Source organism: Malus sylvestris, chromosome 1 (genome assembly GCF_916048215.2).
Source record: "Malus sylvestris chromosome 1, drMalSylv7.2, whole genome shotgun sequence".
NCBI classification, from domain to species: Eukaryota; Viridiplantae; Streptophyta; class Magnoliopsida; order Rosales; family Rosaceae; genus Malus; species Malus sylvestris.
This window is the reverse complement of record NC_062260.1, coordinates 3248446-3270206: the sequence shown is the minus strand read 5'-3', so window position 1 is coordinate 3270206 and position 21761 is coordinate 3248446. Positions and strand designations below refer to the sequence as shown.

The window sequence follows — 21761 nt, the reverse complement described above, 5'->3', positions numbered from 1 at the left end:
GAGCTCAAAGACAATCGGCCCCAAGTCAAAGATCCCTTTGAGGAAATTAATGTTGGGACGGCCGATAACCCACGACCTTTATTTGTTAGTGCTTTACTTCCTCAACCTATGAAAGCCGAACTTCGTGCCCTGCTTGAGGAATTCAAAGATTGTTTTGCTTGGAGCTACCATGAAATGCCTGGCTTAGATCGCACTCTCGTCGAGCATGAATTACGTATTAAACCTGGGTGTCAACCTTTCCGTCAACCACCTCGACGCTTCTCGACCAAAGTGCAACTCGGTATCAAGGATGAACTAGTTCGGCTTTTGAAAGCAAGGTTCATTAGGACAACTCGATACGTTGAATGGTTGGCCAATATTGTTCCTGTTTTAAAGAAAAGTGGTGCATTGCGCATTTACATCGACTTCAGAAATCTGAACCTGGCAACTCCCAAAAATGAGTATACAATGCCAATTTCGGATTTGTAAATTGATGTCGCGGCGAATCATGCGATCTTATCCTTTATGGATGGACATGCCGGGTACAACCAAATTTTCATTGCTGAAGCCGATGTGCACAAGACTGATTTTCGCTGCCCGGAGGCACTCGGCACTTACGAATGGGTTGTCATGCCATTCGGCCTTAAGAACGCCGACGCCACTTACCAACGGGCAATTAACACCATATTTCATGATTTAATTGGAACCATCGTCGAAGTCTACATCGACGATGTTGTAATTAAATCTAAACGCTGGCAAACACATCTGGATGATCTCTGATAGGCTTCCATCTGTATGCGTCAACACAACCTCAAAATGAATCCTGCCAAATGTGCCTTCGGTGTGTTGGCTAGTAATTTTCTCGGCTTCCTCGTGCATCATCGTGGGATTGAGGTAGATGAAAATAAAGCATGCGCAATCATCAGTGCTCCACCCCCGACGATAAAGAAACAACTACAGTCCTTACTCGGTAAGATAATTTTCTCCGCCGATTTATAGCTAACTCGGCGCGTAAAATGAAAGCGTTCTCTACGCTTTTGAAACTTAAGGACTCAGATAAATTTGAGTGGACAGACGAGCATCAGGCGGCGTTTACACAAATCAAAGTGTCCCTCACGACACCGCCTGTCCTTGTTCCACCCCGGCGCGGTAAACCTCTCAAACTATATATCTCAGTGGCTGAAGAGTCCATCGGCTGCCTCCTCACCCAAGATAACGATGCCGGGCGGGAGCAGGCTATTTTTTACCTCAGTGGAAATCTTAATCAACCGGAAATCAATTATTCTATCGTTGAGAAGCTCTGTCTCGCTGTGTTCTTCGCCGCCTCCAAGCTTCGGCATTACATGCTTCCGTCGATCACACAAGTCATTGCCCAGACCGACGTCATCTGGTACATGCTCACCCGACCAATCGTAAAAGGCCGAATTAGGAAATGGACAATGGCGTTGCCGAGTTTAGCTTGCAATACGTGCCCCAGAAAGCTGTCAAAGGCCAGGCATTGGCGAACTTCCTCACTCAACACCCTTCCCCCTACGGTTTTGGGGACACCAACGTCGAAATCGGCATGGTTGAAACGCATGATAACTACTGGACGATGTACTTTGACGGTTCAAGTACTTCATCCTCGGCCGGCGTTGGCATTGTCATTCAATCTCCTAACCATGATCGTTGGTATTTTTCGCTCAAGCTGGATTTTGACTACACCAATAATCAGGCCGAATACGAAGCCCTTATCATCGGCCTTGGCATCCTTCATGACTTGAGGGCCACCCGTGCCCTCATCCTCGGTGACTCCAAACATGTGATTAACCAACTTAATGGGTATTTCCGCTGCATGAGTTGTACCCTGGCACCCTACCATATGGTTGCCAGCTATTTGACCGAATCCTTCGATGGTATTACATTCGAGCATATTTCCTGGATCCATAATACCGACGGGGACGAGTTGGCTCAAATCTCCTAGCGGGTTACGGGAGGCTCACTATTACCAAGCCCACCTCACGATGATACGATGTCGGCTAGCAAAAATAATAATGAGAGGGTACACTTACCCATTCACAACAACCTCTTGTGATTACCCATCTATTTGGCCTCTAGAGAACAATGCCTCACGATGATACGATGTTGGCACCATTTCTCTTAGTTAAGTTTCGACCCACCATGCCGGTTTAGATAGGGGTTCAAGTATGACCTCACGATGATACGATGTTGGCCACACTCGTTGCCTACCTTCACCTCATCAAATGTTTATATAGACTCCTCCTGAGTATAAGCATGCACTTTGCACTTCCCCGTGATAGGGTGAAGGCGGTGTACAAGTCATAAACGATTGGAGCCTACCATGGTGGAAGGCCACGAAGAAGTGTTCAATAGCACCTCTCCGCTTTCAACTTAAAATTATTTGTTGGTTGAGGGATTTTAAGGTCTCATCATTTTTATTTATTTAATCACATTCAAATAAATTGTGTCCTATTATAACTACTAGTCCAAAGTTAATGAAATTAGTAGCATATGATATCCCCACTATTTGTTTTCATAAAACAAATCAATATCAAAACATTTTTCAAAATATTGGAGATATATATAACTACTAATTATATTCATTATAGTTTAGTAGCGTATGATACTCCCACTATTTGTTTTGAGAAAAACAAATCAATATCAAAAACGAATTTTTTTCAAATATTGGAAGTAACTACTACTACTACGGTTTTTGCATTCCTTTGAAATTGGACTTTATAGTTATCTTAGGCTCTTGGATGACCATGGACTTATGGGGTTATTGCAACAACGAGCCAACATTGTTGAATAAGAACTCGGGGAGGTTGTGTCATTTTAATTACGTGCTTTTCAATCCAATTAAAACAATTTTTCATTGAGCCATTAGAAATGAAAGACAATCATTCATTGCTAATTAGGGCGTTGGACCCATTTAATCTTTAATCTCATGTCAAAACCCTCTTTTAATTATGTCTCCTTACCAATAGTTAAAGAAACTCTAGTCTAGTACTAGAGGGAATCAACCAATTAAAAGAGATTAAGAAGTAATAAGAATTACAAACCGATTTGTACAAATTCCTACAAATTACACATACTAAGAGGGAGAGAATGATTAAAGTCCATCATGACAAGGTCCAATTGAAACAATAATTAAAACACATTCTCAAGGTTCAAACAATTTGAGTTTAGCGCCCTTTCTCATACCTCAATTATCGTTTAAGGCATAAGTCCATAGTCAACCATTTTTCTAACTACTTAATCACATTAAATAATCAATTGGAATGCAACATAAACAATTAGATTTAGTGCATATGGGCATAATAATAATATTATGAGTTTAAACAACCAATAAAATTAAAATCAAATATTTTAACTTTTCAAATAGTAGGGGCTTAAATGCAAATATGAAAAAGTTAGGGATCAAACCGTAAATACTCAAAAGTAAAACAACTTTTTCAAATTACAAAATAACCCCAACAAGTGGGAAATCCACTAGGGTGGCCGGCCACATTAAGAGGGGATGGGAAGTCCCACCCATCATGCAATAATTCAACATAAAGTAGAAAAATTAAATTTTACTTGTCACTTGGTTTTGCTTTAAGGACTTTAGTAAAAGGTGATGGAAATTCATCTAGACAAGTCTAGGATTGAATTAAATTTTGGGAAAGCTATGGATGGTAAGTTTACCATCCAAAACCACAAAACAATGTATGAAAAACAAATGAAACCATTTTCACCAAAAACCAAACCATGAACACCAAGAACAAAACCATGAAAACAATTTCAAGATTTGTACTTTCTTGGTGATTTTTTCAAACCCAAAAACAAAAGTGACAAGATCTATTCTTTCTAGCTTCAAAGTGTGTGTGTGTGATTCAAAATAAAAACACAAACACTTAGCCAAAAAACCCCCTTTGCCGTGCCCCCTTTTGGAACAAAACCCGAAAATTTTGTTCTAAACTCAATCTTCATTCATGCATCCAAAACACTTTTGCATACATATCTTTTCAACTATTGATTCATATTTTTCAACATTTGAAAAACAAAAGATAAACATACTTTGAATGAAGCAATAACATGTCATACATAAAATTAAAACCCATATGCATAAAATCCAAAAGGACACATCAAACATAAACCTTTGGCTCTGATACCACTTGAAGGGAAATTGTGAGATTTCATGTGGGATTTCTATTGACTAGTATGCATATACAATTCAAAATTTATATACGAAAGCAACGGAAGCATGTTATCAAATAATATCAAAGCTATAGTCATGCAAATCCCATTCAAGATGCATAGGTTTATGTATGATGCATCAAAAACAATTTATTGAAGAACAAAGTGTAGGAGTAGTTTTATACCTCTTGATCTAGACTTTAGACCAAGGATGGACCACCTCCAAGCCCTTTGTTGTTGGAACTCCTTGAGCCTAGCCTCCCTCCTTGCCTCCTCCACTTTGTTAGAATGAGTGCTCCTTGGTTCTCCTTAAGTCTCCAAAGTTGAAGACCTCTAAAGATCCTCACCCACTAGAGTAGTGAGAATGATGAAGGAATAACCAAAAGGGTGAGAAGATGATTAGCTAAACCCCCCTTTGGTGGCCGGCCTTTTGAGTGTTGAGAGAGATATTTTCTTTTTCTCTTTTGTTGTTTTAACACTTCAAAAAACCCTTATGAAACTTTGTGCTATAAAGTTCCTTTTATAACCAAAAAGAAACAAGTCAACATTTGACTCTCTCTCTCCCTCCTTTGGCCGACCCCTTTAGTGTTGTTTGGGCTTTGGGCTTTTATTATTTCAAGTCATCATATACTTGAATACAAGTCCAATGGGTTTAGGCCCAATGGGCCCAATTAGACCCGAACTTTTCTTTAAGCCCAAAACGATCTTTTATCGCTTTTATGATTTGTTTAGACATTCTAATTAATCACAACACTTAATTAATCCAATTAATTATTTCCATCATCCATTAGTTACTCACTACAAGAGTGTATTGGTGAACAATCATTTTAGGTTCTAATTAGCAAGGCAGTGAGGTGATTGGCACCAATCCAATTGACTATTTTTAATCCAATCACTTAGTGAATTAAAACTTACTTTTAATTCACCTTCTTCTTTGACGACTACATTTAATCATCCAGAAGAACTCACAAGTCATAAGTGACATCTAACCATATATCATGGCTACCCAAGTTAATGTAGAATTTGTTCGGAGAACCTATTCAGTTGGAATTACAATGTAATTCGATCCTTCTCTAAAACAATACTCTCAATCACATTACTAGGTGATGCGTAAAATAAGTTAACACACAAAATTAAACCCTCTTTTTGACAATTGTAGTATAGATGTAAGTAGGGTATCGTTCTAGGCCGGGGATTAGGAGGGATTGCTAAACACTTGAAAACTGACTTAAAAACATAAAAACAAAATTTAAAACACTAAACTAGACTCAAAGAATGCAAAACTATACTTTAAAATACTTAAACAAACATAAAACTCAAAACATCAACCTAATGACTCAAAACTGCCTAAAAACCACTTTCTGGGCAGTTTTGAGAACCTAACAAGAACTTGGACGAAGTTGGATGAAAACTTGAATCAAAACACTTAGAAACACAAATCAAAACACTTTCTAACTAATCTAAGACTTCAAAATAAAGGGGGATTTGTTTTGGACGAAAATTGAAAACAAAACAGAAACTTTAAAACAAAACAGATTGTAAAATGTTTTTGGATGAAAAGGATGGATAAAAGGCTAGTTAGGAGGTTCTTCTCCACACATGACACACTTGCAAACAAAATGATTTTCAGTTGTTCTTTCAATAAATTATGAAACTCAACACCCCAAGTTAATTAGATACGCTTAAATTAACCTTCAAGTTCTCCTTAAGTTAATGAATTGGATGGAAAAGCGCATACAACAATTCAAAGCATTCCTCAAAGGTTCCTTACGTGATGAGCACAATAAAGATACAATCAAGAATCATGAAGCACAATGAGAACTATAAGTGTTGACGAGGCATTCGTTACTATGATGAGCATGAAACTAGTGCCAAGAATTCATTCAACGCGATCGTTTTCAAGCGACCTTCACTACTTGTGATTATAAGATTGTAACTATTAGGTGAAACTCCCTCATAATCTAGCATCATATTCATGCATGAAAACTAAGCGTGCACTCTCAATCAACATACACAAATAAGTTATCAATCAAGTAGATGAACGAATTGAATCCGCAACTTATGAAATAACAACTGAATGTAATCAAATCATATTGCAAGCATGTACATGGTTTCGAATCACCCCCTAACTAAGAGGGGTTTAGTTCCTCATACTCACAAAGCAAAGATACATAAAATTAGACATTAAAATCAAAGGAAAGAAAACACCTAAAATGCTCCAACTTGGTAGCAAGTGCATCCAAGATTCCTCATTTCCCTTGCTTGCGGCATGAAGCTTGTGGACAGATTTTTGGTTGGATTTATGGTGTAGAATGGATGGGGAATTTTGTGGAAGGGTTTAGGGTGAGAGTGGAAGAGTGTTTGATGGTTGGGGAGTGGTAGAGAACTAGGCAAAGAGGGTGGAAGAAGGTTGAGTGGCTGTTATGTTTTCTAGGCACTAGAATGGTGTTTTTGGGGTGTTTTGCTTCCTAGGGTGTGTATGGACGAATTTCTGTGATAAAATGATGAATATGGGGGATTGTCCTTTGGCCAAGGGGTGTAAACATGTATTTATAGGCCCCAAAAACCTTAGAAAATAAGGTTAGGTTAAGGATGAAATGCATGGCAATTTGTGTGTGTGGTGTGCAATGGTCCAAGGGTGAAAATGAAGTAATGATGCAAAGTGTGAAGGGTAAAATGGAGTGGTGTTGTAGCTAGGGAGCATGAATGATTGTGTACATTGCATAGAGATGGAAAGGGAGGTGAAATGTGTCAACAAATGGGTCAAAGGTGCAACAACATGTGTTGCACATGGCATTGGATTCCAAATGTGAATGATGGAGCATCAATTGGTGCATGTAATGGATGTAAAGGTTGTCTAAAATCTAATGGGTGAAGGGAACAAGAGGTATCAAGCAATTGAGTGAAATAATTAAATGAATTAAAGCATGAAATCAGAAATTATGTAGGGGACAAGAGTGATCAAGCATGGCATGGAATCCAAAGGGAATTCTATGTGGTTTGCATGGCAAGGAATGCAAGTTGGGGTGACAGATTTTTGGGCTGTTTTCTTCATCTTTTGGACCATAATTCTTCATATTCTTGGCCTCTTTAGTTCTCAAATTCGTCCATCCACTTGGCCCATGCATTTGCTATCCATTCCAAGCCCGAAACATGCTCCAAAGGCCTCCAAAATGCATCTTCTTGCATACTTTGTACTTAGAGTCTTTCACTTTGCAAGTGGGCTTCTTTGCATGTGTATGAGTTGTCATTGTTTATCCTTGCAATTACACACACACACTTGCACACACATATGCCCAAAACGTCCATCCTCATGCATGCAATCCATTTGAGCCCAATATTGATCCAACATGCACCAAAATGCACTTTTCTTGCCAAGGTTGTTATTAAGACCTACAAACAAATGAAAATGGCTTTAAACACTAAAATAACTAAAGAAACACAACGTAAACACACAAGAACAAGCCAATTAAGTCGCATAAATATGCTCCTATCACTAGGGTATGGATATATTATGTCAAACCCCTAATGTGATTATTCCTTCTTATATGATTCATTTGAGTCATATAGGAATGCTTTCCTTTATTACGCTCGATACTTCGGCCGAAGATTCCCGAATCATATCTTAGAGTATTCATCCTCTCTTAACGAGGATTAGAGATTCCTTATTGTGCATTCACTTGCCTCCATGACTAAGTGGCTTAACCCCAACTATGTCGTGGACACCCGCGGATGGAGTGACTTTGACATAATCAAAGATCAAGTACCTAACCACAAGACAACTATGATGCCTCAGGTTAAATGACTACTTACATTATTCCAACCATTAGAGTTACTTGCTTGACATGTGAGTAGACCTCCATGCAAGTACTCTCGTTCGATTGTGTTCAGTGAACTCATTCCCTTAATGAGCACCTACATACCTGTCTTAGTGTCACTACACGAATGGGACGAGACTTTCCATCCTTCCAATTGAAGCGGACATAGTATGTACCGGTCTATGCATTGTCAGTATCCCTCCGACAATCCTATGACTAGGAACCTTTTGGACATGATGGTTATGCGAAGAAGGTCTCTGTAGTCTAACATCATTAGATTACTTCTTCCATCAATCCATTGTCCATGGATTCACTATTTAGGACATATATCGTGTGTTGAGATAGTCCTAATTAGTATCTTTGCCATTTGATGTACAAGAATCATCTATACACCCATTCATTGTCCTGAAAGGTTTCTTCCAAAGATTGACTTTCAGGGCATATTTCCAACAATTTTTGGATTTAAATAATCAGATGAAATAAATCATTTCTGCCAGGTGTTGACACGTGTCCTGTTTGATGACTTTTCCGATTTATTTTGATTTTTCGTTTAGTCACACGCTACGTGTAAAATTTATGTGACACGTGAGCGTTGAAATTGTAACTATTGGTCAACATTTATTTCACCGAAATTTCAATGTCTACAACAGCGGCGATCCCTTTGAAGCATTCCCGTGGCTCTCATTCCACTACTCCTCAAAACTTTCAATCTCCTTTTTCTCTATTTATTTTCTAGAAGAAAAAAAAAACCATCTTTGCAGAAAATGTTTAAATTTTTTTTGGAATTCTTGCCCATCCCTAAAATTTTCTTTTTGGGTTTGGTCCTCAGGTCGCGAATCTAAAAAGGTTTTCGCAGTGGAGATTGGTTCTACAACAACAAGAAGTGGCGTCACATTGGAGCAGCTGCTCGACAAGAATCCTTACAACACTGACATCTTTTCCGATCCTGAAAATTACGTCAACGAGCAGGTATGTATCGCTGTGTCTTTATTGATGGAAATCGATACTTGGGTTTGATTAATTTCGATTGAATGATTGGTAACTTGGTTGTTTTAGGTTTCTTCGCAAATCGATATTTGGGTTTAATGCCAATCTCTACCTTCTTTGCCTCTATCAGGTAAATTTAATTGTTGAGTTTTTGTTTTTCTTTGTTTTTTCTTTTAGATTAGATTTTTATTTAGAGTCAATACATAAGTGGTTTTTTTTTTCTATTGTGTTTTGTTTTGATTTGAAAATTACTACAAAAGTGAAATTTTTTTTATTTGAAAATCCATAGTTTTCTGCAAATTCGCTTAATTGGTCTTGAATTTTTTTAGTTGCCCTTTGTATTAGAATCCATAATTTATTGCGAAGCTAGACTTTGTTAGTTGGTTTTCAATTTATATTGTATGATTTACTGAAAATTTGAACTCTGTTAAATTGGTTTGTGTTTTTAGATTCCGTTAATTATTTATTTTATTTAATCAAAAATTGAAATAGGCTTTTTTTGTTTTTTTTTATTATTAATGGTTAGTGGTGTTGGTTATGAGCAAAACAAATCTGCTTTTTTATTATGGGAGTTTCAATGTCACTTTTATCCAACACTACTGTCATTTTTTTTATTTGTAAACGCTTTCCTTTTTCTTGGCAGATTAAGGGAACTAACCAACAGCAAAAGCCTTTTCATGACGCTAGCAATGCTGTCGGTTCTTCTATCCACCACTACATGAGTTTCTGTCAAATTTTTCCTTAATATCCAACAAGAATTGGTTTTTCTTGTCGCTTTCTAAAATGACACTACTAGGTACTTTTGTAGTAGTGTTGTGTAGGTCCACTTGTGTCATTTCTTGGGATGACGCCACCAAGCACCTTGCTCGGCCCCCGGAGTTGGTGGGGACTCATAATCGAGCACTTCTCTTGGCAACCATTATGTCCCTTCGTAGGAGAAATTTTTAGTTGTGACAAGAACACAAGTAGTACACCACGTGTTTTAATAGGAGTGGTAGAAAATTTTATTTTTTAAGTTATTAACTTTTTAGCACACATATCCCACAATTTGTATAGTAACACGTAATGTATCATCTTGTGTAACAGTTACACTGACAAATCTCTCCCTTCGTAGGTCTATATTCCCTTGTATGGCTACCACGTGGCATGGAGTTGATGCCTGACTAGGCTACCCTTTATGTTCCTACAGCCTTGTGCCCAAAAGTTGTTAGTGGCAAACTTGCCCTCTAGTGCTCGGAAGGTGTTTGATAAAGAAGTGCTCAGCTCGATTGCTAATTAGACATCGGGAGGCCATGGGCTCCTTAAAGCGCTCGGCTTCATCTTTCCATGCTCATTGGACTTGTGCTTTCTTTGGGGCAGTGTTCATTTGCCCATATTCCTTTGGGCCTATCTGGATCGGAATGAACCCTGCTTTAACAAGTCCCCTAACTCCTTGTCCAAGGGTCCTTCTTGGGTAGGGAGTTGCATGAGTCGGTCGGATTCGGGGGTGGCTGTTAGGCATTGCGTCATACACCCGGAATGGTGGGCCTTTGGCGGTTGGTTCCTTCTTTTGTGAGTGCTTGGCTAAGAATTCCACTAGTCACGAAATTTTGAGTGGGGACCTAGTGTTGTTAGAAGTGGGCGCTTGCTCAATTTGAGTCCGCCGCGAGTTGGTGGCTGAATCGAGGCGTCTTCACATTAAATGCGCCGCAGACATTCGTGGCCTTGTAGGCGGCGAAGTCCTTTCAGGTTCCCTTCCATTTCAAAAGCAAAGCTACCGAGTCGCCACGTGTCGTGATCCAATCGTTTTGGCACCTCTTCTATGAATGGCTGGGATCGTCTGGTCATGTCTAAAAAGACTTTCTTAGGAGTAATTTCAAAATTTTATAGTCGCTTCAGCTGGACTGCCATTTTTCGTACTGCGTCCTCCTCTGTTACCTCAAATTGTGTCCAAAAGCCTTGGAATTTTGCAGCCGATTCCTCTCAACTTAGTTTCCCATGTATGTGCTTTCTCCTGCTTTTAATTGGTTTGTTTTTGCAAAGATTTCTGTTTTCATTTAGCAATTCTACAATGTTAGTTTTCGAACGATCCGTCGGGGACCAACTCTAGTGACAAGCATCAGACGAGAGAATTCTCTTCCCTTGTGTGCGAGCAATTATCTCATCTTTGCGGATTCTCACTCTTTCACAGGATTTCGATTATTATTCAAAATGGCGCTTGGCTTGGGCATGATTGGAGATTTACCTGCTCTATGTCCATGCAAAAACATTGTGCAAATTGATGGAAAGTTCTGAAATATATAACCAATCAATGTATATAACAAATTTCTATCATCAATACAAGGTGCTTGAACGTACTTGTCCTTTGAACACTAGAATAGTCATTGGAAAATCTCCGTGCAGGGCAAGAGGGCAAGAGGGCAAGATAGTTGGTATAAAATAGCTACGCCTCGAGGTCCAGTTGCTTAATTGCTTCTTCAAGTCTTCCACACCCTAATGGTGCCATCAACAGACGAACTTATCATGCAGTTGTCCTTTGGGTGATAACTGACACTTGTGACCTATAAAAGAAAATTCAACCAACTTTTGTTTAACATTGCATTCCAAACCATTATTACATGGAAAACAAAACTTGAACATTTTCGCAAACTAAGATGTCTAGTGTTATTGTCCTCAGGGGATGACTCATGATCGCTTCATTCAACAATCAACATGCATATTTCAACAACGGTATGGTTCTTCACCCGGAACAGATCCTGGGCCACATAACAATACACACGGAGGAACAGGAAACATATATGGTCAAGGTCAAAATCAAATGTACATGTAAAAATTTTTATTCTTTAAACTAGTTTGCTTGAGAAAGAAGCATAGCAATGATAAAATGTTGCAACCAATACACTACTATTAAACCCCTTACAATCACGATGAATGTTGCAACACAATTCCTCGACGAAGTTTGCCTTGAGATCATAGAATAGTTTTGTGACAGTTAAACTTTGACTATTTCACAATTTGGTCTTTTCAGTTTGTGTTTTCCATACCCACCATCGAAGTTTTAACTCGTTTTGCATTTTATTTACCATTTCACTTTAAAACTAATACATTATTAAAGTACCCAGCAAGCAGCAAGCCCTTGAGATCAGTCTCAAGTTATTGTGGAGTTTGCTCTGGGGAGAAAGCAAGTTCTACAAGGACAGTCTGATTAATTCTATCTGAGGGGAGCATTTCATAAGAGGGAGGACTAACCTCCATGATGTTTTGTCTACTCTGACAATAAATCAGAACAAAAAGGATGACATATTAGTATGTACCAGTTCACAACAATATACAGAAAGAAAAAGCTTTACCAAAAGCTACCACAATTGAAGAGCAAAAAAATATCGAGAAAATTAAAAAAGAAGAACATGTTAGGATTTTGGCTCATAAAAGTTAGTGTCCTCTTTTGTTTAGGATTGTATTAGGGAAATTAAAGGTGCACCGATTCTTCTCCTGGACTAGGAAAGAATCATAGTTTCCTTGTACAATTAGATTAGGAATCCTGGAAGTCTAATAGGAATAGGTAAGAAAGTGTACTTTCTATTTCCATAAATAGAAAACTTAATCAGAAAACAGGCATGCAAACCACACCCTATACTTATAAAAAGGGTGCGGCAATGCTAGAAGTTTGGGAGAAAAAGCCAGAAATAGTCGAGGGACAAAGTGGGATTAGTTCTAGGATTTTGCAAAAGTACTGTAACTCTAACCAAATGTGGGATTCCATGGCTAGTTGTATCCGAAAAGTAGCAAAAGAGGTATTAGGAGAGTCCAAGGGCTTTGCCCCACACCAAAAGGAATCTTGGTGGTGGAATGAGGAGGTACAAACAAAGGTGAAGGCTAAGAAGGAATGTTGTAAAGCCTTATACAAGGATAGGACCGATGAAAATGGTGAAAGGTATAGAAAAGCGACGCAAGAGGCGAAGAAATCTGTGAGAGAAGCTAAGTTAGCGGCTTATGACGATATGTATAAACGACTAGATACCAAAGAAGGAGAGTTGGATATCTATAAACTAGCTAGAGCAAGGGAAAAGAAGACAAGGGACCTAAACCAAGTGAGGTGCATCAAGGATGAGGATGGAAAGGTTCTTGCTACAGAGAACGCGGTTAAAGACAGATGGAAAGGTTATTTTCATAATCTTTTCAATGAAGGACATGAAAGGAGTGCTTCTTTAGGGGAGTTGAGTAACTCAGAAGAGTGTAGAAACTACTCTTTTTATCGTAGAATCCGGAAGGAAGAAGTGGTTGTAGCTTTGAAGAAGATGAAGCATAGAAAAGCAGTAGGCCCAGACGATATACCAATCGAAGTGTGGAAAGTTTTGGGAGAGACAGGTATAACATGGCTCACTGACCTTTTCAATAGGATTTTGAAAACGAAGAAAATGCCAAATGAGTGGCGAACGAGCACTTTGGTGCCTATCTACAAGAATAAGGGCGATGTACAAAATTGCATGAACTATAGGGGTATTAAGCTAATGAGTCATACAATGAAGCTCTGGGAGAGAGTCATTGAGCATAGATTGAGGCAAGAGACACGGGTTTCGGACAACCAATTCGGGTTCATGCCAGGGCGCTCAACCATGGAGGCAATCTATCTCTTACGAAGATTGATGGAAAGATATAGAGATGGGAAAAAGGATTTACACATGGTCTTTATAGATTTGGAAAAAGCGTATGATAGGGTCCCAAGAGACATTCTTTGGAGGATTTTAGAGAAGAAAGGAGTACGAGTAGCATATATCCAAGCTATACAGGATATGTATGAAGGAGCAAAGACTGCCGTAAGAACTCATGAAGGACAAACCGAAAGCTTTCCCATAACTGTAGGATTACATCAAGGCTCATCCTTAAGTCCTTACCTTTTTGCGTTGGTAATGGATGAGTTAACAGGACATATTCAAGATGATATTCCTTGGTGTATGCTTTTCGCAGACGATATAGTGTTGATAGATGAAACTCAAGAAGGGGTAAATGCAAAGCTTAACCTTTGGAGAGAAGTGTTGGAATCTAAAGGTCTTCGCCTAAGCCGATCAAAGACAGAATATATGGAGTGCAAGTTCAGTGCAAATGGAGGCCAAAACGAGTTAGGGGTGAGGATCGGAGATCAAGAAATACCAAAGAGCGACCGTTTTCGTTACCTAGGATCTATCTTGCAAAAGAACGGAGAATTAGATGGAGATCTCAACCATAGAATACAAGCTGGATGGATGAAGTGGAAGAGTGCATCCGGCGTGTTGTGTGACCGCCGTATGCCACTGAAGCTCAAGGGAAAATTTTATAGGACGGCAATAAGGCCGGCGATGCTGTATGGCACAGAATGTTGGGCGGTGAAGCATCAACACGTACACAAAATGGGTGTAGCGGAGATGAGGATGCTTCGTTGGATGTGTGGGCACACGAGAAAGGATAAGATTAGGAATGAGGATATCCGGGGTAAAGTAGGAGTAGCTGAAATTGAAGGAAAGATGAGAGAAAATCGGTTACGGTGGTTTGGACATGTGCAAAGAAGGCCTACTGACGTTCCGATTAGAAGATGCGACTATGGGACAGAGGTTCAGGGCCGAAGGGGTAGAGGAAGACCCAGGAAAACTTTGAGAGAGACCCTAAGAAAAGACTTAGAGTACTTGGATCTAACGGAGGACATGACACAGGACAGAACACAATGGCGTTCTAAGATTCATATTGCCGATCCCACTCAGTGACTTGGATTTTCCAAGTCTCCAACCGAGAAGTTGTCCTCGCTCGGGAAATTAAGGGAACACTACCTCAACCTACATGCTCCACTCACAAAGCTCCAACATACAAGCTTCAACAAAAGAAAATTCAAAGAACTTAGCGAAGAAGGCTTTGGTGATTTAACACAATACGTTGAAATGAAGGAAAGCTTATTTATTGATATCCCCGATAAATTACAAATATGTACATATACTTGAGTCAAAATAAACAAACAAGAGGGAGCCTTCACAAAGGTTGCTTAGGAGAAGTCTCGGCAGTCGGTAGAGCCCCAGAAAGAGAAGGCACCGGAGGGGGATCATTCGGAGCCTCAGTACTAGACAGAACCCTAGAAGGAGGAGGCATCAGAGGTTGATCATTTGGAGCTTCATTACGCGGTACAGCCCCAGAAGACGAAGGCAATAAATGCCTTTGGAACAAACCCACAAATCTCTGATGATCAAGTAAAACCTGACCATCAGATTCCTTCATCTGGTCAAGCTTCCTCTTCATGTTTGTAGCATAGTCATGTGCGAGCCGGTGCAACTGTTTATTCTCATGCTTGAGCCCTCTAATCTCCTGTTTGAGACTCATCACTTCAGCCGCCAATGATTCAACTTGGCGGGTTCGAGCAAATAGGCGTTGGGCCATATTAGACACAGAACCTGCACACTGAACACTAAGAGCCAGAGAATCCTTAACAGCCAACTCATCAGACCGTTTGGAAAGTAGTCTGTTATCTTTGGGAGTGAGAAGGTTCCTGGCCACTACCGCAGCGGTCATATCATTCTTCATCACGGAATCCCCAACGGTAAGAGGACCAGTAGGGGAGACGAAGGATGGGCGCCATATGTTGTCTGGAGAAGGCGGGGCTGCCTCTTCAACAAGGTTCAAGTCAAAACGACGGTCGGAGGGGCCAGACATTTTCAAAGGTGTAGAAGAGAGAAGAGGTCAGACAAATCAAGATCTTAGAAGTGCAAGAATGGAGCTTCTACTGGTGGATATTCAAGTGTGCTTTGGAACTTAATGTCAGCCTCTATAAAAATCTGCACTTGACGAAGCTTCAGAAATCGAAGAGCCGTTTGCTTTCTCAAAAGCTGGGCTACTCAGAGACCACGAGGGTCGATCTCAGAAATCGAAGAGGCGTTTGCTTTCTCAAAAGCTGGGCTGCTCAAAGACCACGAAGGCCGATCTCAGAAATCGAAGAGGTTTGCTTTCTCAAAAGCTGGGCTGCTCAGAGACCACGAGGGCCGATCTCAGAAATCGAAGAGGTTTGCTTTCTCAAAAGCTGGGCTGCTCAGAGACCACGAGGGCCGATCTCAGAAATCGAAGAGGTTTGCTTTCTCAAAAGCTGGGCTGTTCAGAGACCACGAGAGTCGATCTCAGAAATCAAAGAGGCACCTACTTTTCCAGCCTTGTCAGCACCTGTCACACGCACACTCAGCTTTGCAGAAATTATGGGCATTCTGTCGAAGATTTCTGGCGAAGTAGAAAGCACATGAATCGTACTGTTCAATCACACACTTCCCACACGCAACAGTAGCTCATGGGTACCACATATAACTTTGCCAAAGTTCTCTGACAAAGTTGAGACTACTTTTCCAGCCTTGTCAGCACCTGTCACACGCACACTCAGCTTTGCGGAAATTATGGGCATTCTGTCGAAGATTTCTGGCGAAGTAGAAAGCACATGAATCGTACTGTTCAATCACCCACTTCCCACACGCAACAGTAGCTCATGGGTACCACATATAACTTTGCCAAAGTTCTCTGACAAAGTCGAGACACGTGAAGCTTGCAACTCTCACTACATCGCTCTGACCAAGAAGGGTAAAAGAAGAGCAAATAAACAATACTAACAAAGTTTAGACACATAAATTTTGACGGCCTAGCTACCATATTTTTACCCACAAGGGTAAAGGAACAGTACCACTGCTGGATAATTGGAAAGTCCCGGTGAGTCAACCTCTGTGCTTCATGGCAAGGTAGACTAGCAAACATGCCCAACCTTTACTCACATTCGAGAAAACACTCCCAACAAGATTGCTTGCCCCAAAATCGACCGCCCTCCGAATCTCGAGAGCCAGACTCCTAACATGATTACTTTCTCAAAAATCGAAGAGAGGGTAAAGGAACAGTACCACTGCTGGATAATTGGAAAGTCCCTGTGTGTCAACCTCTGTGCTTCGTGGCAAGGTAGACTAGCAAACATGCCCAACCTTTACTCATATTCGAGAAAACACTCCCAACTCCCAACATGATTACTTTCTCAAAAATCGAAGACACCGCTCTCCGAATCTCGAGAGCCAGACCCCCAGCATGATTGCTTTCTCAAAAATCGAAGAGGCATCGTTCTCCGAATCTCGAGAGCCAGATCCCCGACAGGATTGCTTGTTCGAAAACCGAAAAGGCACCACTTTCCCAACTTCAAGAGCCGGATCTCCTTGGATAAAGCTTGTCTGTAATCTTCACACGCAACATCAGCTTTCCAGATACCACAGACCACTTTTTCAAAGTGCTCTGACAGAGTTAAAACTTGTGAAGCTGGCAGCTCCCACTACCGTGCTATGACCAAGCAGGGTAAAGGAATAGCATTATTACTTGATGTTAGGGAGACTCCTATATATATCGACCTCCATCCCCAACGGACAGGCAGACCTGCAAAAATGCTCAACCCTTCCTCTTATCTGAGAGGGCACTCCCAACGAAGCCTTTCGAAATATTCAGCTTTCTTTCCCCCCGATAATACCTCTGTAAACAAGCTATACTAGAGCAAGAATATCTCATATCATCAGGGTTAAAAGCAAGAGTATCCCATATCATGCTTTTTCCCTGTCTTTTCCTTTGGCCTTGTTCTTACCTGCAAGACAAGGAGAAAGAGAGCAATCAGTCAGCACTTGGAATCAAGCTTCCAGCCAGGAACTGACTGCCTGGAACCCCTTACCCTGGCATTGCTCTCGAGTACTCATCTTCAACATCTTATGCTTCCAGGGAAGATACCGCATCTACCTGAGGAACAGATAGGGCAAGTGAGAAGGATACAAGGAAGCATGTGGAGACAAGCGTAACAGCACACGTGCCGATACATCCACTACTCTGTCAAAAGCAAAAGTATCTCATATCAGCAGGGTCGAACGTACTCTAGATTTGATGAACTTGTTTTGACCCTCAAATTCTTCAGTCGGCCTTATACTTTGGAGGAAACCAGAAAACCCTCCAGCCCAGTTCAAGAATAAGCCTGTGGAAAGTTACTTCTTCAAAAGCAAAAGTATCCCATATCATCTCTTCTCATTTTTCTTCTCTTTATCCTTCATGCTGCCTGCAAGATAGGGAGAATGTGAACAATCAGCCGGAGCTCTGATTGCTTACCTTGTCTGTTACTTCTTTCAGCAGATCCCCTAGCTCGGCGACTTGGGGGACTCCTACTACATGGTTTGTATCGCGCTTGACCAAGCCTGAAACTACAAGTAAGCTTCAAGTGACATTGATACATTACCTTGTGCATCTCCACCAGTTACAGATACCACCCCTGGATGGAGGAAGAGTACTTCCAGAGAAGATTCCACATCTACCTATGAGACAGATAAGGAAAGTCAAGCTGATACCACACTCCGGGACTTAGAAGTTTCGTGGTTACGAGATCATTCTCCCACAATATTTCCTAATGTCATTTGTACTAAATCATTCACTTGTACTCCCTAAAGGAGAGCTTGAACCTATGTACTTGTGTAAACCCTTCACAATTAATGAGAACTCCTCTATTCCGTGGACGTAGCCAATCTGGGTGAATCACGTACATCTTGTGTTTGCTTTCCTATCTCTATCCATTTATATATTTATCCACACTAATGACCGGAGCAATCTAGCGAAGATCACAAAAAGTGACCGTTTTCGCTACCTAGGATCTATCTTGCAAGAGAACGGAGAATTAGATGGAGATCTCAACCATAGAATACAAGCTGGATGGATGAAGTGTAAGAGTGTATCCGGCGTGTTGTGTGATCGTCGTAGGCCACTGAAGCTCAAGGGAAAATTTTATAGGACGGCAATAAGGCCAACGATGTTGTATGGCACAGAATGTTGGGCGGTGAAGCATCAACACGTACACAAAATGGGTTTAGCGGAGATGAGGATGCTTCGTGGGATGTATGGGCACACGAGAAAGGATAAGATTGGGAATGAGGATATCCAAGGTAAAGTAGGAGTAGCCAAAATTGAAGGAAATATGAGAGAAAATCGGTTCCGGTGGTTTGGACATGTGCAAAGAAGGCCTACTGACGCTCCGGTTCGAAAATGTGACTACGAGACAAAAGTTCAGGGCCGAAGGGGTAGAGGAAGACCTAGGAAAACTTTGGAAGAGACCCTAAGAAAAGACTTGATTACTTGGATCTAACGGAGGACATGACACAAAACCAAGCGCAATGGCGTTCTAGGATTCATATAGCCGACCCCACTTAGTGGGAAAAGGCTTTGTTGTTGTTGTTGTTGTTGTACTGTAACTCTATTATTAATCAAAGAAGCCATGATTTCTCTACCCAAGGAAATCACAATTGGACGTAGGCAAAAGTTCTGCCGGACCAGTATAAATCTTGTGTGTTTCTAGTTATTCTCTAATTTTCTAAGTGTAGTCTATTGTAGGATACATCAAAGAGCAAGATCCAGAGGAGAGTCAAAATTATAACAGAACAATTAACAAGGAATCACAAAGAAATGCACCTTAAAAAGAAGAAAAATATCAGAACTGAAACAACATGATGAAAGGCAGCTGATTATTCTTAAATTTGTTGACAATCTTATTCAATTTGGCTGGATTAGTCACACGTACAACTTTATACACAAGAAACAGGAAGAGGCGCTATGAGCATTCAACATCAACATTATTTTAAAAGTAAAAACACAATGATTGGAAAAGAAAAATAAGCTTTACCACTGATGAATGCGCTCTGAAACTTGTTGCCACAGATGCATCTACCAGATCCCAAAAGAAAATGTAACCATCCTCCGACCCACTAGTTACATGGGCATCGGTATTGGTAAGGCAACAATCCAATTTGTAAGACTGGTACAGAAATAACCAATTAAAATGATAAGTCATGAACAAGAGAGTAAAACTTTCGTAGTACCCTATGTCAAATATTGCAAGATCACCACTAAATACGGAGAAAAAGTGACCAAAAGAGCCGAGAACACGCATGAAGGGGATGGTATAGTAATAAAAATCACAAGAGGAGTCACAGTACACAGCTGCATACTAACCTTACAAGTGTGTCCTTTGTATTCTTGAAGCAATTCACCAGAAGTTCTATCATAAGAAACAGTTAGTGAATGGAGCGTGCATGCAAATTAAGCAAGTTACACATCTACAATAAGTAAACTCAAATGTATACCTATCAATAAGGCGTAAAGTTGAATCTAAGCAGCCAGCCAGTACACAGTTACCGTCATTTGACATTGAGATGCAGTTTACAGGTTGCCCCAAGTCATCGGATAGTTCTCTATGTAATTCAACATTAAATATCGTCACAATAAGCTCACGAAATTTCTAATTAAACTTCGGTGTGTCTACGTATTAGCATTTTCACAAAGTAACAAAGCGGTACAGCTGAACTAAAAACATGGGGTTTTTCGTCTCTGAATTTTCAGGGCAATGTAACAACATTACCTCCCAATACGCATGTCAAATGTTCGAACAGTTCCATCAACACTTGCACCAATAATCTCGGTCTTTGTCAAACAAACAGACATTACACTATCTGTAAATGTGTCAATTATCTGAATTGGTTCAATGCTGTGAGATCTGCAGTCCCAAGCACGCAACGACTGATCGAAACCAGCGGAGACAACAACCGACGAATACTCATTGAACTTGACAGCATTCACCTCCCCTTCGTGTCCCCGAAACTTTCGAATCACTCGACCCGTGGCCACATCCCAGTAAAATATTTGTCTATCACCTCCGCAGGAACACAATTTGGAATTGTCCCTAAACAACAATTTACATGTTTTCATCGGAATTTGGAAATTTGGGTTCAATCAAAAAGCTCGAAAGACAGAAGGACAACATTAAAGTTCGAGACTTACGAGGTCACATGAACGTCGCGGACTTCACGGCCGTGGGACTTGTAGGTCTTGATGTGGATGCCGCGGTGAGGGTTCCATAGTCGGATGGTTCGGTCTTTGCCGGCGCTGAGGCAGTAGTTTCCATCGCTGTTGAACCTGGCGGCTAATACAGCGCCCTCGTGCCCTCTCAGCACGATTGCCTCTTTCGTTGGCAATTCCGATTCGCTCATCTCCCACTTCGACTCCCTCCTTCTCTGCTACCTCTTCGCTGCTGCTTTTTCTGGGTTTGCGTCTGGACTATTTGAGTTGGGCCTAAAGTCAGCTTTGTTTTTGGGCTCACATTTTCTTTTTTGAGACCAGTGAACTTAAATGATTTCTATTTGCATCCCAAACTAAGTTGAGATAGTCCCCAAATCTCACTGTTAGGAGTTCAAGAACCAAGAAATCTGGACCACTTAAATTGAATTCTCTAACTCTCATGAATCCATTCCGCTGGCCACCATCTCGCACAAAAACAAGTGTCCTTATCTCTCTCTTTGAACAGTCTGAATTTTAAGGTCCTCGGGCTTTGGACAATGAGATCTGAAGAGGATCTCAACTCCCCAAACTAATCTTTGTGCCTATTGCAAACATATGTCTGGTTAAGTTGGCTAAAACAATGTACTTTTATTGTATCCAAGTTTAAATCTAAAATGTAGAAGATTACTATACTTGATTAAGATTTTGGTGGTTTCTTAAACAATAATTTGTTCTAGAAATGCTAGCTATATTTCCCTAGTTGCCTTTCCCGTTCAATTGTTTTTTCTTTTTGTCAAATGATTTTAGATTGTTTTGTCACGCAAATTTCATTATAACTTAAAAATCAATATTTAATGTACTGAAAAAATTATTTATTTGATTTTCACATATGTCCCTCATTAATCTACCAACTTTTAGTTTACACTACGTACTTTTATTTGTTGTGGCCAAATTTCTCTGAGAGAGGGTGCGGCAAAGAGAGAGAAGAGAGAG

The 21761-nt window shown here is 40.4% G+C and overlaps 1 protein-coding gene across 2 annotated transcripts; it reads right to left on the bottom strand.

Annotated features, from left to right (window-relative positions):
• Positions 1 to 11220: 11220 nt before the first annotated feature.
• LOC126603363 (uncharacterized) lies at positions 11221 to 21043 on the bottom strand. 2 transcript variants are annotated; one of them, XM_050270216.1, is made up of 6 exons: positions 20772 to 21039; positions 20353 to 20673; positions 20078 to 20185; positions 19947 to 19992; positions 19618 to 19749; positions 11221 to 11503 (listed from the first exon to the last, which is right to left on the bottom strand). In XM_050270216.1, the coding sequence occupies exons 1-6, from the start codon at positions 20978 to 20980 to the stop codon at positions 11420 to 11422; spliced, it is 900 nt and encodes a 299-aa protein (XP_050126173.1). In that variant the 5' UTR covers positions 20981 to 21039; the 3' UTR covers positions 11221 to 11419. The 2 variants fall into 2 exon arrangements, with proteins under 2 accessions (XP_050126173.1, XP_050126247.1); XM_050270290.1 differs by lacking the exon at positions 11221 to 11503 and adding an exon at positions 11504 to 11698 and having other exon boundaries at positions 20772 to 21043.
• Between the last annotated feature and the right edge of the window lie 718 nt (positions 21044 to 21761).